The sequence below is a fragment of the Poromitra crassiceps genome, assembly GCF_964638095.1.
Source record: "Poromitra crassiceps genome assembly, contig: HAP1_SCAFFOLD_148, whole genome shotgun sequence".
Lineage (NCBI taxonomy): Eukaryota > Metazoa > Chordata > Actinopteri > Beryciformes > Melamphaidae > Poromitra > Poromitra crassiceps.
The window spans coordinates 486,103-507,371 of NW_028152218.1; the positions used below are offsets into that span (position 1 = coordinate 486,103).

The window sequence follows — 21,269 nt, forward strand, 5'->3', positions numbered from 1 at the left end:
TCTGATATACTACTGATGTTCTAATGATACAAAGCTGGTTGAAAATGGGCGGAGTGTTCCTTTAATGTTTGAACTAAACTAATATCTATTCAGTCTACAGTCGGTTCAGCGAGATGGCACCTTCTCAAGAGACATTGGATGTTGAATGATGGACCGTCTGTCACAACATCAGAGCGTGTAACGGTCCATAATGTCCAATAAAAACTCCTCCGCTTGCCTTTGCCGTGTTTCTCACGCTGTACGCTCGCTCCGGGTTTCGCGTGCGCGTCTGATCGAAACCGCATGAAACCTCGTGCTCGGCGTTCCAACAAAGCCGCACGTTATTATAAAACTCCATGTTCATTGGGACCTCATGTTCTATTGACGCCGTTTAACCCAGATGACACCAGCAATCCGTGGAGTTTCGACTGTAGAGTGGCACTTCTGGTTAGACTCAAATTCCATGTTCTTAACCTCACAAGACATTTTTATGTTAATGCATGTTGTATTGTGAATGGACAATGTGACCTAGGATTCCATAAAACCAGCTCCAGCTGCAGCAGAGCACGCAAGAGTCTTTCAACAACTCCGGGTCCCCATTACTCTCCGCTAAGATCTCTTCTAGATCTCGTGATCCCGTGATCAGACCCAATTATGACACCTCGTTAATTTGTAGAACAAGTCCTCTACCATCGGGCGAGAACCTAGAGCAGCACGGTCCACGTCTTTCGGAGGAGTGTCAACAACGTGCAGAGAAACGTCAGTGAGGAAGATGACGAGGAGGAGGAGGAGGTCGATGACGAAGGTGTGTGGTGGTAGTTGTAGTGGCTGTGGACTCGGTCGGGCGGCTGCACTGTGATGTAACCGTTGATGATGCGTACCAGCGGGGGAGGCGGAGACTGGACCATAGTGCTGAGGGGGGGAGGAGAAAGGAGAGAGGGGAGGTTATTCAGACATCGATTTCCAGTCATTTCACAGTCTCTCCAGGAGTTGTGTGTGTGTGTGTGTGTGTGTGTGTGTGTGTGTGTGTGTGTGTGTGTGTGTGTGTGTGTGTGTGTGATTGTTGCGATCAAAAATGCTTGATTTTGCAGCGGCTTTACTCAACAAATTGCAACACAATTTTTTTTCTGTAAAATTGAAAAAAGTTGTGATTCTTTTAACCACTCCCCCCCCTCTTATTTATGTCGATGCTCCCCCCCTAACTACTAACTAATGGCAACCTTTTAAAAAAGGAATGCAATTTGCGATTTCTTTCTTTCTGTAAAATTTGCGGGAACTGGCAAAAATGGCAAGTTGCGTTTTTGCAGAGAAATCGTGGGAATCTTGACAAACTGCTAGCTCCTGCAAATATTGCGGAGAGCGGTTGAATTTGCATTAATTACTGCGATCGCACAAATCACGATTTCCTGGGGGGGACTGTTTTCCGTTATAACACACGCTGCTGCTTGAGGTTTGAGCTCTGTGATTGGTCGCAACGCATTTTGAGTGCAAACCGTTTGCTTATGAAGGGAGTGACCATAGCAATAGTCACAAATCTGACCCAGACGCTTGAGTGAAGGCAGACCGCCCGGCCCGGGACGAGGGGAAGATACCGTCTTATTTCCAGACTGATTTCCTATTTTTAACGTGTTGCATGTGTTCTATCTCTGCCCTGCTAGGCCACTGCATTGTTGATATGAAAGGAAAATCATAGTCATAGTCTGCAGAAGTCTCCCTAGTCTCCCTTACAGTACGTTCCTATATTGTCCACAATGACCAGAGAAAAGATGGCAGGGACTACAGAAGGAAAACAATGGAAATAACAACGATGCCCGCGGGCTACAGAGGAGACTTCCAAGACAAAGGAAACCACTGCTAACATCGCATCGGCCAATTAAAAGAGATTTCACTGATACGTGGGTGACGGGAGTGCAACTCATTGGTCAGCTAAGCCAAACTCTCCATCTGTCTGCTCGCTCCCCTCCCCTCCCCTCCCCTCCCCTCCCCTCCCCTCCCTCCGGGTTCACTTTCATACTCTCTATTTCGGTCTCTGTCTCTCTTTTCTCAATAAGACTATTAAAGGCAATTAAATGATTTCTGTTGCTCCGTTTGATGTCGGGCCCTGCGGCGTTCGTGTGGTTCTGACTGGGACCCGGCCAGGCAAAACAAACACACACGTTCCTGAAGTCTGGTCCGGCTGCCAACAGCGGGCAGAGCCACTTCACCCAGGATTACAACGCTAACTCCAGTTTGGAAGACAATTGATAGCATGTTGGCATTTCTCTTTTTCTGGTTTCATTTTATTTCTTTATTGGGATTTCTTTCCCCTTGACAGACTCGGTCAATGTAAAAAAAAAAAAATCTATGTAAAGAAAAGGAAAATAATACAAAGGGAGAATATTAAATATTGTCCCACTTCCAATCTCCATCACCAAGTCTCCCTTTCGCCCCTCATCCCCTTCCTTCTCCCCACTCTGACCAAGATTTAAAAAATACATACAGTTATGAACACTGACATTGATCTATCCACAGACAGATGGAGAAGAAAAAGAGAAAAGAAATGGGCTGAATATTAGAGAGACTTGTCACAGACAGCATTTATTGTTCAAATGAGTAACTGTGGGATATTAAAAAGTGATGATTTAAAGTAGGGATGTTCATTTTGAAAATTTTCCAAAATCGATAATCGGTGAGAATTAACGATCAATTATCGATTATCGATTTTATTAATACTTAGAAAATTTTCAATATTTTCAATTTTCAATTTTTTTTTTTTTTAACAAAATGAATGCCTATGGCAGAAAATACGAAAGACAACGTGTTCTCCTCAATGAACTCTTTATTTCAATGTGTCTCCTCTCCAACACTGCTGTCCCCGGCGCATGCCGGTGTGAATTTCTCATGTTTAAAACAGTTTTGTTGGCACAAAGGCCCGTGCCCAGCCAGAAAACTAGAGACTATATGAAGCTCCACCTCACGTTAGTCGGCTGTGCAATGGAGTGGGGCGAGGAGGAACGATTTCCACCCAAACCTAGTCCAAAAAAAAAAAAAAAAAAAAAAAAAAAAAAAAAAAAAAAAAAAAAATTTAATAATTAAAAAATCGATCCAAATGCCACAGGATCGATTCCAATCCTTAACGATCGATTATCGATTTTCGATAATTGATGAACATCCCTAATTTAAAGCCACTAAATGTGATATTCAGCACGACTAGAAGCCAGCAATCCACTACTAGGCTATACTGTGTATCTGGCGAGACAGGCGAGTTATATTGTTGTGAGCAGTGAAGGAAGCCACACCCCTATCTGGAGGAAACCCCAGGGGAGCACAGGGAGAACATGCAAACTTGACGAGCCCACCTGGGCTTAGCAGTCCGCTCTGTCATGTATTTTACCCGACAAATCTGATGCTACAAACAGAATATAATGTCTGACTCACTTCGCCCAGCCCCCAGAGCAGAGAACCTGGCTGGCAATACAGTAGCCTGTATTGGGAAAAGTGCGTTTAGACAAGAAGATATAATTATTGAGAAAATATGCATATATTATGAATTCATTCACAAAGTAAAAATATGCAAATAATTTTGCACTGTGACCGTTTGGATCTTATATTTTAGCCTGTAACACACTCTCTCTCTCTCCATGGTCTTTTGTTTTGATCTGTGTTGTGTATGAAATGTGCTATGGACACAGACAGGGTCTAAAGGGTTTGGAGAGCAAAGCGTTGGTCAAGGCGAGGTGTAGCCAGCCATGTTTTAAAAGCCACATAAAATATATATTCTTTCCTTTTGTGAAAAGAAAACCTTTGCTGTCTCCGACTCACTGCTGGATACAAGAACCATCTATTCAAGTATGCAACAGGAACACTAGATCCCAATGAACTTACCACAAGTTTGACACTATTCACCTTATTCCTGGACTTACGTTTCCCATGATTCTCAGCGGTTGCCGGTTGTCGACTTCCTGTTTAAAAAAAATTCACTAGCAAGTAAGTGCGCGCCGCTGTCAAAGAGTGGGAACATTTGGCTTATGATCCGAAATGGCTAAAAATAGTAACGTTGTGTGGTTGCATAGCGGCGATATTTTACAAAAACGAGGTGAATGTCAATTCACTCGTACTGTATGGGCTTATTTTAGCCGAAATTGCTAAAAAATAGTATGTGGTTGCATAGCGGCAGCTTTTGTTTTGAAGGCTAAACGTCCAAACCGGAACTCTTATTATTTGGTCATTGAACGTAGCTTTTTTTTTTTTTTATATATATTTTTTTTTCCCCAGATTTTTTTATCCCCCATTAGTGCTAATTTATATTTATCCTGGTTGCTGCTCCACCCTCTGCCGATCTGGGGAGAGCCGAAAACTGGCTCCATGCTTCCTCCGAGACATGGGCAGTTAGCCAGCCGCTTCTTTTCACCTGACAGGGGAAGCTTCACCAGTAGGACATAGCACGTGGGAGGTTCACGCTATTCCAACGAGTTCCCCTCCCTCTGAACAGGCGCCCCGAACGATCAGAGGAGGCACCACATCAGCAACCAGGATATTGCATGTTTTGGTGAAGGGGGTTCCTATATGAAGGAAACCCCCGGGAGGCACGGGGAGAACATGCAAACTCCACACAGAAAGGCCCTTTTGACGACCCCACCAGGGCAGTGGGCACTCGAGGACATGCGGACGGGCACGCATTCCTTCAGCGCTCACAGCGTCCCAGGTGGGAATCGAACCCAGGACCTTCGAGCTGTGAGGCGACAGCGCTTACCACTGCACCACCGTACCCTGAACGTAGCTTTAGCGGTCTCTCTCTTTCAACATTCAAGATATCTCCGTTGTACAATTATGCACGTGTGAAATTATTGTGCTGGGGGGCTCCATTACAAGACATAGGTAGGTACAAAGTCACAACAATTATTATGATTATTTTCAGTCGCATTTGCTATGAACGGTGCTGGGTGGAAACAGGCAACCGGCAGCTGGAAACAGGGAGAGAGGGTGTCATGGAAGTGCCCACGGTCTCATCAGGAAACTCGGGAATAGCTTCCCATTAAATTAGGAACAGTAATAGTTCAGAAGCTGTTCTTCAGTATACAAAAGTGCCAAAGTGTTTCCCTGTAGAACAAGTGCTTTGTGGAGAGAAACTCAACTGAATGGATCAGATGATGATCTCATAACTGTGATGAAAAAGACAAACACATCTGCACCTTTCATTCAGTGTCCAAACATTTCACATCACGATTTCCACATCAACCTCAAAGTGAAGTGTTTTCATCACTGGCATTAAGCTCGCACTTCATATTTACTTTACTTTGATTGGCGCTGGCGAGCTACAATGCCTGCAGCTCTTGGCTTTAGTTCATAGATGGATGTTAAAGCTGACCATTATTTCAGATAACGTGAAGAACAGATATTTGAGGCGTCCTTTTAGCTTTATTTCTGTCAATAATAAGACCGTTTCAGAAAAGTCTTTTTTGAAGCAGGTTTATTTGGGTAGAGCTGTACTACACAAAGCTGCCAGCAGGTTTATTTGGGTAGAGCTGTACTACACAAAGCTGCCAGCAGGTTTATTTGGGTAGAGCTGTACTACACAAAGCTGCCAGCAGGTTTATTTGGGTAGAGCTGTACTACACAAAGCTGCCAGCAGGTTTATTTGGGTAGAGCTGTACTACACAAAGCTGCCAGCAGGTTTATTTGGGTAGAGCTGTACTACACAAAGCTGCCAGCAGGTTTATTTGGGTAGAGCTGTACTACACAAAGCTGCCAGCAGGTTTATTTGGGTAGAGCTGTACTACACAAAGCTGCCAGCAGGTTTATTTGGGTAGAGCTGTACTACACAAAGCTGCCAGCAGGTTTATTTGGGTAGAGCTGTACTACACAAAGCTGCCAACAGGTTTATTTGGGTAGAGCTGTACTACACAAAGCTGCCAACAGGTTTATTTGGGTAGAGCTGTACTACACAAAGCTGCCAACAGGTTTATTTGGGTAGAGCTGTACTACACAAAGCTGCCAGCAGGTTTATTTGGGTAGAGCTGTACTACACAAAGCTGCCAGCAGGTTTATTTGGGTAGAGCTGTACTACACAAAGCTGCCAGCAGGTTTATTTGGGTAGAGCTGTACTACACAAAGTTGCCAACAGGTTTATTTGGGTAGAGCTGTACTACACAAAGCTGCCAGCAGGTTTATTTGGGTAGAGCTGTACTACACAAAGCTGCCAGCAGGTTTATTTGGGTAGAGCTGTACTACACAAAGCTGCCAGCAGGTTTATTTGGGTAGAGCTGTACTACACAAAGCTGCCAGCAGGTTTATTTGGGTAGAGCTGTACTACACAAAGCTGCCAGCAGGTTTATTTGGGTAGAGCTGTACTACACAAAGCTGCCAGTGGTGCGTCGTGTGTGTGTGTGGCCATGCATCAAAGACAGCAGAGAATTACAGCAGTGTAGTCTCTCTCTCTCTCTCTCTCTCTCTCTCTCTCTCTCTCTCTCTCATACACACACACACCCCCCTTAACTCTTTCTCTCTCTCTCTCATACCTGCAGAATCACACACACACACACGCACACGCACACGCACACACACACGCACACACACACACACGCACACACCTTCTCTCTCTCTCATACCTGCAGAATTACACACACACACACACACACACACACACACACACACACACACACACACACACACACACACACACAGAGTTCCAGGAAGTAAGGTCCTGGATTAAGCAGCACTGTCGAGTTGCAGCAAAATAGACAGTTTGTGTTGTACTCTGAAAGGGTTTTTCATCCCTTGAATCAAATTGTACATTATCAGCTTTATTTTAACATGCAAAAGTAGCGCGAGACCCATTCCTGGCTGTTCATTGGCTAATGAGTCTCGCATTTTGGTCCTCCACTGACGCCACTCTCTCTCTAGACCAGAGGTTCTCAAATGTTTTTCAGCCAAGGACCCCTTACAAGATAGAAAATATACCGGGGACCCCCTCATTCTGATTTGTGATTTTGGGCTAAGCTTAATTGTTTCCACGGTAACGTGCTTGACTTTTAATTTGATAGGTTTGTTATTAGAATGTAATCCATGAACCATTTTAGATTTAAAGCATAAACTATTTTCATTGAACTATGAAGATTTTGCAAAAAAAAAAAAATATATATATATTTTTTTACATTACATTTACATTACGTCATTTAGCAGACGCTTTTGTTTTGTCCAAAGCGACTTACAATATCACAATTTGTCAACAGTACAGAAAACCACTATGCAACACAATAAATGACAGACAAGATATTTTGATAGACTAGCACCATGTAGGAAGTAGTTTGAGAAGGAATAAGTAACATGTAGCATTAAAAAAAAAAAAAAAAAAAAAAAAAAAAATTAAATAACTGAAAACTTTTCGCAGACCCCCTGGCAAAGTAACACGGACCCCCATTTGAGAACCACTGATCTAGAGGACTGGAGCCATAAAACCATCCTACTCAGAATATTAAAATAGAGAGAGATTGAAGAAATGTGTTTAGGTGAGAGCAACAATACTGCTGACCTAGTCACTTTTACTGCGAAGCCTGAAAAATAAATATAAATCCCTCGTTAAATCCCTCACATTTTGAGTAATGCTTTACAGCTTCACTATTATGTCATCTTAACATCAAAATGAGTATTTTGATACAATGTTTGCTGCTTCGTTTGTTGAAACACCTTTTTCTCTTCCAACGTGCATCAGTCAGGCTATTTACTTGTTTAAATGACATTAGTTTGACATTTTTATCCGGAAGTTTCCATTTTGTTTTAGCTGACCTGACACTACTGCACCTAGGGCAGCCGTGAGAGAAGGGAAAAGGGAGGGGGAAGAGACAGCCTGCAGCCGTGGAGAAACGTGGGTTGAGAGTGTGATATAAAAGTTTAAAAGGCTGCTGCTGTTGCCCCCTGCTGCTTTCCTGGGTAACAAAAACACGTGTACTAGTGGGACTTCTGATGTAAAAAAGGTATAATGTTCCTCCTCCCGTGTTTTATTCCAACACGAAACACGCAGGAGGCTTCATCAGGTATTGACAAGAAGATCATCCAGATCAGACTAGTCTACACACATTTATAGCAGTTACACTTTCCATAGGCTGCCAGTCTGTGTCAGTTACACTTTCCATAGACTGCCAGTCTGTGTCAGTTACACTTTCCATAGACTGCCAGTCTGTGTCAGTTACACTTTCCATAGACTGCCAGTCTGTGTCAGTTACACTTTCCATAGGCTGCCAGTCTGTGTCAGTTACACTTTCCATAGGCTGCCAGTCTGTGTCAGTTACACTTTCCATAGGCTGCCAGTCTGTGTCAGTTACACTTTCTATAGGCTGCCAGTCTGTGTCAGTTACACTTTCCATAGGCTGCCAGTCTGTGTCAGTTACACTTTCCATAGGCTGCCAGTCTGTGTCAGTTACACTTTCCATAGGCTGCCAGTCTGTGTCAGTTACACTTTCCATAGGCTGCCAGTCTGTGTCAGTTACACTTTCCATAGGCTGCCAGTCTGTGTCAGTTACACTTTCTATAGACTGCCAGTCTGTGTCAGTTACACTTTCCATAGGCTGCCAGTCTGTGTCAGTTACACTTTCTATAGGCTGCCAGTCTGTGTCAGTTACACTTTCCATAGGCTGCCAGTCTGTGTCAGTTACACTTTCCATAGGCTGCCAGTCTGTGTCAGTTACACTTTCTATAGACTGCCAGTCTGTGTCAGTTACACTTTCCATAGGCTGCCAGTCTGTGTCAGTTACACTTTCTATAGGCTGCCAGTCTGTGTCAGTTACACTTTCCATAGGCTGCCAGTCTGTGTCAGTTACACTTTCCATAGGCTGCCAGTCTGTGTCAGTTACACTTTCTATAGGCTGCCAGTCTGTGTCAGTTACACTTTCTATAGGCTGCCAGTCTGTGTCAGTTACACTTTCCATAGGCTGCCAGTCTGTGTCAGTTACACTTTCTATAGGCTGCCAGTCTGTGTCAGTTACACTTTCCATAGGCTGCCAGTCTGTGTCAGTTACACTTTCTATAGGCTGCCAGTCTGTGTCAGTTACACTTTCTATAGGCTGCCAGTCTGTGTCAGTTACACTTTCCATAGGCTGCCAGTCTGTGTCAGTTACACTTTCCATAGGCTGCCAGTCTGTGTCAGTTACACTTTCTATAGGCTGCCAGTCTGTGTCAGTTAAACTTTCTATAGGCTGCCAGTCTGTGTCAGTTACACTTTCCATAGGCTGCCAGTCTGTGTCAGTTACACTTTCTATAGGCTGCCAGTCTGTGTCAGTTACACTTTCCATAGGCTGCCAGTCTGTGTCAGTTACACTTTCTATAGGCTGCCAGTCTGTGTCAGTTACACTTTCTATAGGCTGCCAGTCTGTGTCAGTTACACTTTCCATAGGCTGCCAGTCTGTGTCAGTTACACTTTCCATAGACTGCCAGTCTGTGTCAGTTACACTTTCCATAGGCTGCCAGTCTGTGTCAGTTACACTTTCCATAGGCTGCCAGTCTGTGTCAGTTACACTTTCCATAGGCTGCCAGTCTGTGTCAGTTACACTTTCCATAGACTGCCAGTCTGTGTCAGTTACACTTTCCATAGACTGCCAGTCTGTGTCAGTTACACTTTCCATAGGCTGCCAGTCTGTGTCAGTTACACTTTCCATAGGCTGCCAGTCTGTGTCAGTTACACTTTCCATAGGCTGCCAGTCTGTGTCAGTTACACTTTCCATAGACTGCCAGTCTGTGTCAGTTACACTTTCCATAGACTGCCAGTCTGTGTCAGTTACACTTTCCATAGGCTGCCAGTCTGTGTCAGTTACACTTTCCATAGGCTGCCAGTCTGTGTCAGTTACACTTTCCATAGGCTGCCAGTCTGTGTCAGTTACACTTTCCATAGACTGCCAGTCTGTGGCCGCAAAAAACATCCACAACCCCCACCCCCCGCCTCATATCTAATACTTTTTTGGAATGCCTTTGTCTGTAGGTGTACCAAATGATATGCTTTTCTCACAGAATGCACAATTGTTATGCTTAACTGCCCCACTAAAAGAGAGCAGTTTCAGCACAGCAGGTTTCAGCACAGCAGACCACATCACCTTGAGAGCAGGTGCCTGAAAGGTGAGCTTGCTTTGCCAGCCGGTTAGTCCCTGCCCGGAGCTACTGGGAGGCCCAAACCCAAACCGGATGCTCACAGGATTTCCCAGCTGCTGTTCTCACATCCAAGACACTCATAGCAGCAGGCTGCAGCCAGCTGGGTCCTACAGCCCGTTTGGGCCCTACAGCATGTGTGTTGCTGTGTGCAGGCTGCAGCCAGCTGGGTCCTACAGCCTGTGTGTTGCTGTGTGCAGGCTGCAGCCAGCTGGGTCCTACAGCATGTGTGTTGCTGTGTGCAGGCTGCAGCCAGCTGGGTCCTACAGCCTGTCTGTTGCTGTGTGCAGGCTGCAGCCAGCTGGGTCCTACAGCATGTGCGTTGCTGTGTGCAGGCTGCAGCCAGCTGGGTCCTACAGCCTGTGTGTGCTGCTGTGTGCAGGCTGCAGCCAGCTGGGCCCTACAGCCTGTGTGTGTTGCAGGCTGCAGCCAGCTGGGCCCTAAAGCCTGTGTGTGTTGCAGGCTGCAGCCAGCTGGGTCCTACAGCCTGTGTGTTGCTGTGTGTGTTGCAGGCTGCAGCCAGCTGGGCCCTAAAGCCTGTGTGTTGCAGGCTGCAGCCAGCTGGGTCCTACAGCCTGTGTGTTGCTGTGTGTGTTGCAGGCTGCAGCCAGCTGGGCCCTACAGCCTGTGTGTTGCAGGCTGCAGCCAGCTGGGTCCTAAAGCCTGTGTGTTGCAGGCTGCAGCCAGCTGGGCCCTAAAGCCTGTGTGTTGCAGGCTGCAGCCAGCTGGGCCCTAAAGCCTGTGTGTTGCAGGCTGCAGCCAGCTGGGTCCTACAGCCTGTGTGTTGCTGTGTGTGCAGGCTGCAGCCAGCTGGGCCCTAAAGCCTGTGTGTTGCAGGCTGCAGCCAGCTGGGCCCTAAAGCCTGTGTGTTGCAGGCTGCAGCCAGCTGGGCCCTAAAGCCTGTGTGTTGCAGGCTGCAGCCAGCTGGGTCCTACAGCCTGTGTGTTGCAGGCTGCAGCCAGCTGGGCCCTAAAGCCTGTGTGTTGCAGGCTGCAGCCAGCTGGGCCCTAAAGCCTGTGTGTTGCAGGCTGCAGCCAGCTGGGTCCTACAGCCTGTGTGTTGCTGTGTGTGCGGACGGCATGACGAGTAGGGTGAGATGTGATATGCTGGCTGTCTTAGCCTGCAGCACAACACCAGGCAGTGTCAGTTTGAGTCTGTAACAAAGTCACGCCATCTTCCTGGTTCAGGCATGGGACCTAGACATTTCATTCCCCATTCGTTTTCCCACAGACGTTTCGGAAAATCCTCATCAAAAGAGTTGGTACTTGGTACTTGTTGAGCCGTATAGTCTATCCACCTTATCTTTGAATGCCCCACTGTAAAAAAATAATTGTGGGTACAAGGTCCGGTTTAACGTGACTTATTGTTGCAGCTTGCCATTTCCTTTGTTATACTCTTTGGCTGCAGACCCAAAATTATAAACCGGAAGCTGGAGTACGTTATAAAAGTTATAAATATAGTCACGTTATAAACAACTAACCAACGCTGGGGGTCCGTATGGAAACAGTGTTACTCGAAATGGTTAAAAGTTAAATCAATTTGGTCATTCAGTGGCATTTTACTGCCATGTAAAGTAACTATTACGCTAGCCGCTAGCATTAGCCACAGTAGCCGACTACCCACAATGCATTACGTTATCCCATCACCCGAACGACACGGCTGTAGAGCAGAATGGCTCTGCTGTAAAATCCTCAGACGTTTTTTTTGTCAAGTTAAAACCATAGACTGTAAAACAGTCTATTACACCAGAAGAGGAAGAAGCACCCATCAGGCATCATGGCAGCTAGAAATAAGGTGGATAAGCCTCCCCAGTAAGCAAATGTTCAAGTATCTCATGCAGGTACCATGATAAACTTTGACAGTATGTCTTGTCCCACACTGTGCCACAGCAACACTACAATAATCTGTGCATTAATAAGGCAATCGAAGGAGACTTTTAAAAGTAACGCAACTGTTACTTTCCCTAGTAAATAATTACTTTTATTATGCAGTCATTTCTAAAGTAATTAAATTACTTTTTGAGACAAATAACTAGTAACTGTAACTAATTACACATTTGCAGTTAACTTGCCCAACACTGGTGGTCATCATCTGTCCCCCTCTTACCTCTCCTCGATGCGGACCCACAGGTCGTTGAAATGCCGGTGCCGCTGTTTCTTCTGCTTGTTCCTCCTCTTCTTCTTCATCATCCTCCTCTCGGCCTTCTCCAGCAGCACCAGGCTGTCCGCCGGCAGCAGCATGTGGGGCAGCGGCTCCTCCTCCAGGGGGCGCCCCTGCTCCTCCTCGTGGTGGGGGAGCTCGTGGAGGAACGGCTCCAGGGGCGGAGACTCGTCGTGGCCCCGGTCCTCGCCCCAGGGGAGACCCTCTGCCTGCGGGGAGGCGGGTCTGGACGACGATCTTCTGGAGGATGGAGAAGAGGAAAAGAGCTTTGGTCATACCTGAAGATTAAATAGAATAGAATAGAACTCCACATTGGCTGAGGTCAATTGCAAAAAGTATATATAAAATGATAAATTGTCTTTTAGTGTTAGCTCAAATGCATGTCATGGCATAGAAAGGCAAAGTGGAACATCACTTCCTGCTTCAGCACTGTACCAGAGATTTTCATCCGCCATTTATTTTCCCATAGACATTTCGTAAAATGCTTATAAAATAGTTTTACTTGGTCGAACCAAACGGTTCAGCTAACGCTATAATCGGGAGAGACCATAGAACATTTCACTTGGACCAAAACTTAAAAAAACAACATCGAAAAAATATGTTCTTTAAACCCGCATTTTTTTAACGATTTGGTCCCAGTGAAAGGTTATGCGATCTCTCCTGTTTCTAAATATATCTGTACCGTTTGGTTTGAACCAGTAAAACTATTTTTATACGCATTTTAGGAAATGTGTATGGGAAAATAAATGGCGGATGAAAATCTCTGATACAGTGCTGAAGCAGGAAGTAGGCGGTCACTTTGCCTCTCTATTTGCAGATGAAGTGGAGTAGAATAGAATAGAATAGAAAATAACAGAGTAGAATAGAATAGAATAGAATAGAAAATAACAGAGTAGAATAGAATAGAAAATAACAGAGTAGAATAGAATAGAATAGAAAATAACAGAGTAGAATAGAATAGAAAATAACAGAGTAGAATAGAAATGTGTGAGGAGGATAGGGGGAGGAAGAAACCATACGTGGAGGAGAGAGGAACAAAAGAAGAACAGAGGGAATTGATGTTATATAAGAATGGGATGGTCACGGATGTTCCAATAACCAATACGCAATCTAATGGAAAACATCTCCAGGACTTTCTGGAAAACAAGATAATGTCCAGGAATGGGGAGAATGAGAGCGAAACCAAAATCCATCTTTTCGATGAAAAACACATTCGCTTCTTGACGAGCTACTGGCCGTCTCTAGCGAGGCCGCTAACAATCAGGAACCAATCGCACGCGTGTGCGCGCGCACACACGCACACACACACCCACACGCACACACACACACACACACCCACACGCACACACACACACACACACACACACACACACACGCACACACACACCCACACGCACACACACACACACACACACAGATGACAGAGAGATAGCCACCCACGCAGCGTGCCATGCTAGACTGCACTACACGCTTCACAGCTGGAGGTACGAGTTCTGCCTTATCTCGGCCGCACTGCAACACGTCACTGGTGGCTTATGGGAAATATACAGATGTATCTATGGCACAATCTAATCTACACGTGGAGGGAAACAGCAGACGTAAGGCTGTTAACACACCGAGAGCGCTGCGAATATACAGCACGAAACTGCGATGCGAATATTGACCCATCTGTCAATCACAGCAACAGACGTGTACATGTCGGAGGCGAATTTCTGAAAAATCGACCTTGGTCCGAAAAAATAAACACTCAGCGAAACTTCGCCGTTGGTATGCACGGTTGCATTGACTGATTCTGAAAATATTATTGACGTGCGAATTAATCGCACGGAAAAAAAAACACTCTCGATGTGTAAAGGTCCTAACTGATGTATCTATGGTACAATCTAGATGGAGGAAAACAGCAGACTGACTAAGAGACATCATCAACAACAACATCCAGACGTACCATCCCCACAAAACTGTTCCAGCAGAAACATATTGTCACATATGTTTTGGTGTGTGGTCAAAACCAAGGTGGTCTTGTTGCTTCAGTGCACTCATGTCGACGAGCACAGTGAGGCCTGCTATATATCAATTAAGCCTATGAGGAATATTCGATCCGCGCGCGCGCGCACACGCACACACACACACACACACAGACACACACACACACACACACACACACACACAGAAGGCATGAATATTTTGGTCATGGGTTTCATGCACTTTCTGCAATACAGTAAATCATCTTAAAGCAAAAATCATATCAGATGGGGGACCCTGGGACAAAATCATATCAAATGGGGGTCAGTGGTCTAATTTGGGTCAGTTTAGGGGTCCTTGACGTGAAAATATTTGAGAACCACTGTATTATATTTAAAATATTTGGTATATTTGTAACCAAAGATTCTGCCCCTGGGAGAAAAACAACGGCGTTCTGGATATGCGTATTTATTTTTCCTTCTGTGATCACCAATATCCACATCAGAACGAGCCCCTTATGTGATTAGCCGATTACTATTTACTAACTTAACTTAACTTAATATCCACATCAAAACGAGCCCCTTATGTGATTAGCCGATTACTAACTTAACTTAACTTAATATCCACATCAAAACGAGCCCCTTATGTGATTAGCCGATTACTAACTTAACTTAATATCCGCATCAAAACGAGCCCCTTATGTGATAAGCCGATTACTAACTTAACTTAACTTAATATCCACATCAAAACGAGCCCCTTATGTGATTACCCGATTACTAACTTCACTTAACTTAACTTAATATCCACATCAAAACAAGCCCCTTATGTGATTACCCGATTACTAACTTCACTTAACTTAATATCCACATCAAAACAAGCCCCTTATGTGATTACCCGATTACTAACTTCACTTAAAGTCGAGCTGAACCCAAGAATGACTTTTCTTTTCTTTTACTTCAAATACCTGGGTATGCAGTGCACCTATTTAATAATGTATGCAAAACAAATCACAACAATCTAATTTCTTTAGTTTTTCACACTTTTTCACATCAAAAGTTCGTTTTTCAAGATTTCATTGATAACAGTGATTTACAGTTTGCTGACGTCACCCAATACTATCAAATTTCTACCCCATTTCAACCAATCATATCACAACATGCAGCTGTCAATCAAATCTTCATTTCTGGATAATTTTCTCTTCCAAATGAAGTCGAAAATGGCGCCTAGTGCCTGTCATCTGGCAGAATTCCTATCCCATAAACTAACTACTAACTTGGCCAATTGTTAGAAACATGGATAAAAAACAAAAACTATAATCTCTAAGAATGCAAAGAAATGTAACTGGCTCGTTAAAACGCGCATTCCAGGGATAGCGTATCGTTATAGCAGCGATAATGGCGCGCGCATCCGAGAGCTTGGTTGTCAGGGGTCGCACTTTGGAGATTCCAGGCCGACGTGCTGCACTCTCCGCTCGGCAACACGAAGGCAGCTGGCTGCCTGCGGCTCGCTGAGCTCCACTCCTCCCGTCAAACGGCTCTTCCCGAGGGGAGCGCCACAACTACTGAATCCCACTCGATTTGGAGGCGGAACACGCCAGGATTGGCCAAAGCCCAATCCAGTCCCCAGAATTGTCAAATAAAATCATCGACATGATACTATGACCCGCCTCTCAACTTGTCATCTTAGACAAACTATGTTTTCAGTCTGAAACGGACTCATTATGCACGTGACAAACAGGTTCAGTTCGACTTTAACTTAATATCCACATCAAAACGAGCCCCTTATGTGATTACCTGATTACCAACTTCACTTAACTTAACTAAACTTAATATCCACATCAAAACAAGCCCCCTTATGTGATTACCCGATTACTAACTTAACTTAACTAAACTTAATATCCACATCAAAACAAGCCCCTTATGTGATTACCCGATTACTAACTTCACTTAACTTAACTTAATATCTAAATCAAAACGAGCCCCTTATGTGATTACCAGATTACTAACTTAACTTAATATCCACATCAAAACGAGCCCCTTATGTGATTACCCGATTACTAACTTAACTAAACTAAACTTAATATCCACATCAAAACAAGCCCCTTATGTGATTACCCGATTACTAACTTCACTTAACTTAACTTAATATCCAAATCAAAATGAGCCCCTTATGTGATTACCCGATTACTAACTTAACTTAATATCCACATCAAAACGAGCCCCTTGTGTGATTACCAGATTACTAACTTCACATAACTTAAAGTGTAACTAACCCCCAAAACACTTTTTTTCAGCTTTTAACCAATATATATGACTTTGGGGGTGATGTGTGAAGAATTCTGGTCAGAATTTCCACATTTGACACCAAACTGTTGCCATTCTGCCATTTGTATCATTTTTCAGCAGCATAACTGGCATAAGCGCCCTCTAAGGGTGGAACACTGCTTTTTTTTTTTTTTTTCCTCAAATGAATGGGAGATTTGGTACAACCTGACGTCAGGTTGTCCCCAAAGACTATGGGATTTCAAGATAATTACTCCCCTACCCCCCCTGTACCCTTTCGGCTCCTCAGAACTCCAAGCCTATTCCTATTGAAGTTTGCTCTTAAAATACTGAACCAAACGTCGTCAAAGTTGGCACATGTCTTAATTATAGTTAGTTTCCCGCTGAATGTGTCACTACTTTATTAATATCTTACCTGGATAAGCTCGAATGATGATGTATATATTATCAGTCCGAGTTGGAAGCAGCTGTCTCCAGCCCAGGCAGGCGGGAGCGGGCGGGAGAGAGTCGTACTGTAAAACCTCATGCACTAGCGCCAAGCTCCGGGGGCGCGCGCAGCAGCAGCTGGGCTCTCTGTGCTCTGAGAGCAGAGAGAGCAGTCTGATATTTCCGCAAACAAATATGGTCGCAGTTTAGCGCACATGTAAAATATAACGCTATACTACGACGTGACAACGTGACAAAGCTTCTCTAAACACATCGGCTACTATCATATTTCCCTGCATCCCTCCTACTGAGATTATATCGGTAATGATTTTGGACAGACTGAATGCGCGGAGGAGGAGGAGGAGAGATCTGCAGCTGTGCCCTGAGTAGCCCTGAGAGACACTCGCCTCGCTCCGACTACTGTGCCCGTCTGTGAAAAGCGTCCTGTCCAGTCGCACCTTCGCAAACAGATGCGGGATTCCCTCAATCCTGTACCCAATCTCAGACTGTATTCTCTAAATCGCACACCAGCTATTTCTGTCTGTGTTTGTTTGTTGCTCCGTGAGGTTAGAGCGCCCCATGCATGCAGCAGGCTGTTTCGCCAGCCGGGGTCTGGCAGGAGGGAGGAGGCGCAGCCTGCACTGCGCTGAGAGGAAAACTTTTGCACAACTTTTAACAAGAATCACGAAAAGCCCCCAAACTAAAATGAAAAAGGGACTATATGGCAACTTGGACGAGGGAATGACGTAGAGAAATCTCGCATTGTGTTACCCCAGAACGGGGGGTTTGTCGTATTGTGCGGTGTGCTGCTGTAACGAGCCCACGTCACTTTGCTCTCGTAACGTAGTTTGAGACACTGCCATAGAGATACATGCAGAAAAATAATTAAATTTCTAGTTCGCCACTGAATTACCAAATTGATATAACTTTCAACCACAAACAGGCCACCAGCGTTGGCTAGTTGTTGATATTTATAAAGATATGGCCCCTCTCAAATAAATTATTTTTGAGGCAGTAGGCAAACTGTAATGGCGTCGTTTTCCGAAAAAAAATCTTGACTTGAACACAGCCAAAGAGTCTAGTATAGACAAGAGTATATGTCATTTCTTGGTTTTTTCCATAGGTATTTTCAAATCACTGTTCTAATACATATCTAGGGGGTAAGTCCTCCTTTAAGCTTAGGGAAATCCTCCTGGTCATTGCCAAAACATGTATGACAGAAGTCAGACCTCCCATTGCCAATGTGAATGTGGCTCTCAGAGGTGAAGAGCTGCATACCTCTGGAAAAGATCTCACATCCCACAGGATTGAATGACTATGTGAATGGTCTCTCTATTTTCACTCATCTAATGCTGTGAAGATGATGTATTTGTACGTATTTTTGTCTCTTTATCATCTTATTTACTCATTTTTTTGTCTTGTATTGTGAACAACACTTTTGTACTGTCATTGTATACATTTTACATAATGAAAAACCAAAATAAAATGTATTAAAAAAGGAAAATAATAGAACAGAAAATGACATCACTTTACTGTAATGCACTTATGCCACATCAAGATATTACGACATCCAAAATCTAAGAAGATCGTCTCATGTCACAATATCAATAATATTGATATATTGCCGAACTCTACTTTGGAGTCAAAGATATACATCTCGTAATGACGGGTTGTGTGTGTGTGTGTGTGTGTGTGTGTGTGTGTGTGTGTGTGTGTGTGTGTGTGTGTGTGTGTGTGTGTGTGTGTGTGTGTGTGTGTGTGTGTGTGTGTGTGTGTGTGTGTGTGTGTGTGTGTGTGTGTGTGTGTGTGTGTGTCTGTCTCACCAGGGCCATTGCCAGCGCGGAAAAGCATTGACGAGCCTGTTGGCTGTAGCAGGCATTGTTGTTGTTGTTGTTTTGTTGTTTTTTTGCATTTTAATAGATAGGACAGTAGGCAGACAGGAAAGGTGGAGAGAGAGAGAGACAGAGAGAGAGAGGGGATGACATGCAGCAAAGTGTTCAAGCCGACTCATCAAGCTAACAGCTAGCACAGTCGTCCATTGACAGTGAATAAACAAGCCAACAGCTAGGTTTGACAAGCCAGTGACAGACAGCTGCATACCGAGACAAGTTTCATGTCGGCGATTCGCGAATTGTCACGAAAGCCCACAGTTATGAGACTAATCTCCACTGTTCACAACTTCAAACCAGCATTCAACCACCACAATAAATACACGTGCGTATAAAGATAACATAACGGGTTGTTTACCTCGCGCGCTCTCTGTTGTAATTCTCCTGTCTTCTGACGGCCCAGTAACGTGCTGTAACAGGTATGGTGGTAGCTTCTATTGTTAGCATAATTATGTTGCTCAGAGATAGCCAGCTTCATATAACATAACAGACTCAGGCCACGGGCTAAACTGTCTACTCTAGAGAAGTCTTCTGGCGTGGATATGGCAGCTGAGAAGGGAGGAACGTAAAGCAAGTTGTTGTTGTTGTCGTAAAACCAATAAACAAGAAACGCCCATGCAGTGGACTGAGGCTCGAATGGACTCGAATGTTGCCACCACTTGCGCATGCGCAAATCACAACGGAGAAAGTGTTTCAGTCTCAGTTCATTTCTTTCTGCTTTCTTTCATTCTTTCTTTTAGTTTCTGTAGGCTATAGTTTTATTTTTGTATAGGGCCTACTGTATTTGTCTTAGCTACTGCTGGAAGTGTCTTGAATTATAATGCATGGAATAAAAACGTCTACAGACCATACATAGCCTACAGTCCATGATTATAAGCCACAAAAGCTGATGACTTCACCTGTATTTAATACAAAAATAATTACTGTAGCATATTACAATGACTCTCTCTCTTGTACACACTGCAGGGGATGAGGACTCTGACTTATTTGGATACCGGTTTTTTTCAGTTTTTTTGTAGGCCCTAATAATTTGGCATATGATTTTGATACTGATGGTTTGGTTTCATAGAAATCATTAATCATACAAGTCCAGCACTGCTGCTTTAAGAAACAGTCAAAGACATTGTTAAAGTTCACAGCTAGAGCCATGCATAGGCTACTCATAGGAGTATTGTATCCAAGGTTATTGTCAATTTATTTTGACAAGAAATACAAATAACACTAAATAGCTACAAATATCACACAGAGGAATAGAAAAAGTATAGCCTATACAAAGCATATATATCTAGCGGACAAAAAAAGAATTCGATGGATTTCATGACTAGTCAATTGATAGGCCTACACCAACACTGGCTCAGTCCCAAACTGACAAAAACAATCTAAGGGAAAATGTGCAATTACAGTACAATTAAAAAAGAAAAAAGAAAAAATCTCAGATTTCGTAGCTGTCACTGTGCGATCCAGATTGTGAATCAGAGTGTCTGCCAAGCAAGCAGTCTGCCTGGAGATCGGGACAGGACTACAGTTCCTCAGGCTGGTGGGGGCCTGTAGCATCTAAAACTGGCCGACTGGGACCTCCTGTGGTAGCAAAGACACATTACAGGACTCGACCATCATCAGCACACCAACATTAACTCTCCAAGCACACCTTTATTTTGATCAGGTCTGGTCTTCTGAAGGAACAAACAAGTAGCCTACATAGGCTACTGGCAGCTCTCCTGACATCACCTATGGCCATGAGCAGTAATTGCAGGTGAGGTGAGATCCAAATAGTGTCGCATGACGTGAAGGTCTTTTTTCTCTCTCCTTAATATGCATTCAAGTTGGCCAGTGGGGGCGGTAATGCAACACTTGGATGCCAACTGCCACACAACTCAAAAGAAGAAGAAGTAGGTCGGAACACCGGAAATGAGTGCGCCAAAAAACGTCTTTGTTGCCGTTAGCTTGACGCAGCGAGGTTACGCAGCTAGCGTTAGAGCCTGAAAAGAACAACAACACAAGTTGTATAGTAGCGTTAGCACATTTCTAGTCACTGCCGAGGAAGGTTTCTGGAGAGCCAAAGACAATGGAGTACTCGCCATGTGAAATCTTATCATCAATGTCCATGTCTTTTCCAGCACAGGCAGCAAAGATGCTTCAACTGTTGTACTCGATCCTCCATTTCATTATCGATAACAGCGGACACAGAGACAACTAGCGTTATAACTATTCCATCAACTGGCAATTTGTTTGAAAAGTAAAGCTTCTGTGAGATTGTGAATCCGCAATGTTTCTACAAGAAGTTCTTCAAAAACTTCGTTCGGTACGTCCATCTTTTGTTTTGTTTGCCGTTTTATTTTCTGATTCGTTGTGTCTAATTGTCAAGTTAGCGAGCTATTTCCGCTGTTACTTCCTGTCTAGGGCGGGCTCTAGGCCGGAACCAGGCAGGGTGACAAAATCACTTGTGAACGGAGGCCAC

At 44.2% G+C, this 21,269-nt stretch overlaps 1 protein-coding gene across 1 annotated transcript; it reads right to left on the minus strand.

The window, feature by feature from the left end:
• Window positions 1-632: 632 nt before the first annotated feature.
• Window positions 633-18,198, minus strand: LOC310770663 (uncharacterized protein; the record flags this gene model as incomplete). The annotated part of the gene is made up of 3 exons (XM_083663405.1): window positions 633-891; window positions 12,199-12,492; window positions 18,152-18,198. 3 exons carry the CDS (start codon window positions 18,196-18,198, stop codon window positions 684-686), a joined length of 549 nt encoding a protein of 182 aa, XP_083519531.1. The 3' UTR covers window positions 633-683.
• Window positions 18,199-21,269: the final 3,071 nt, after the last annotated feature.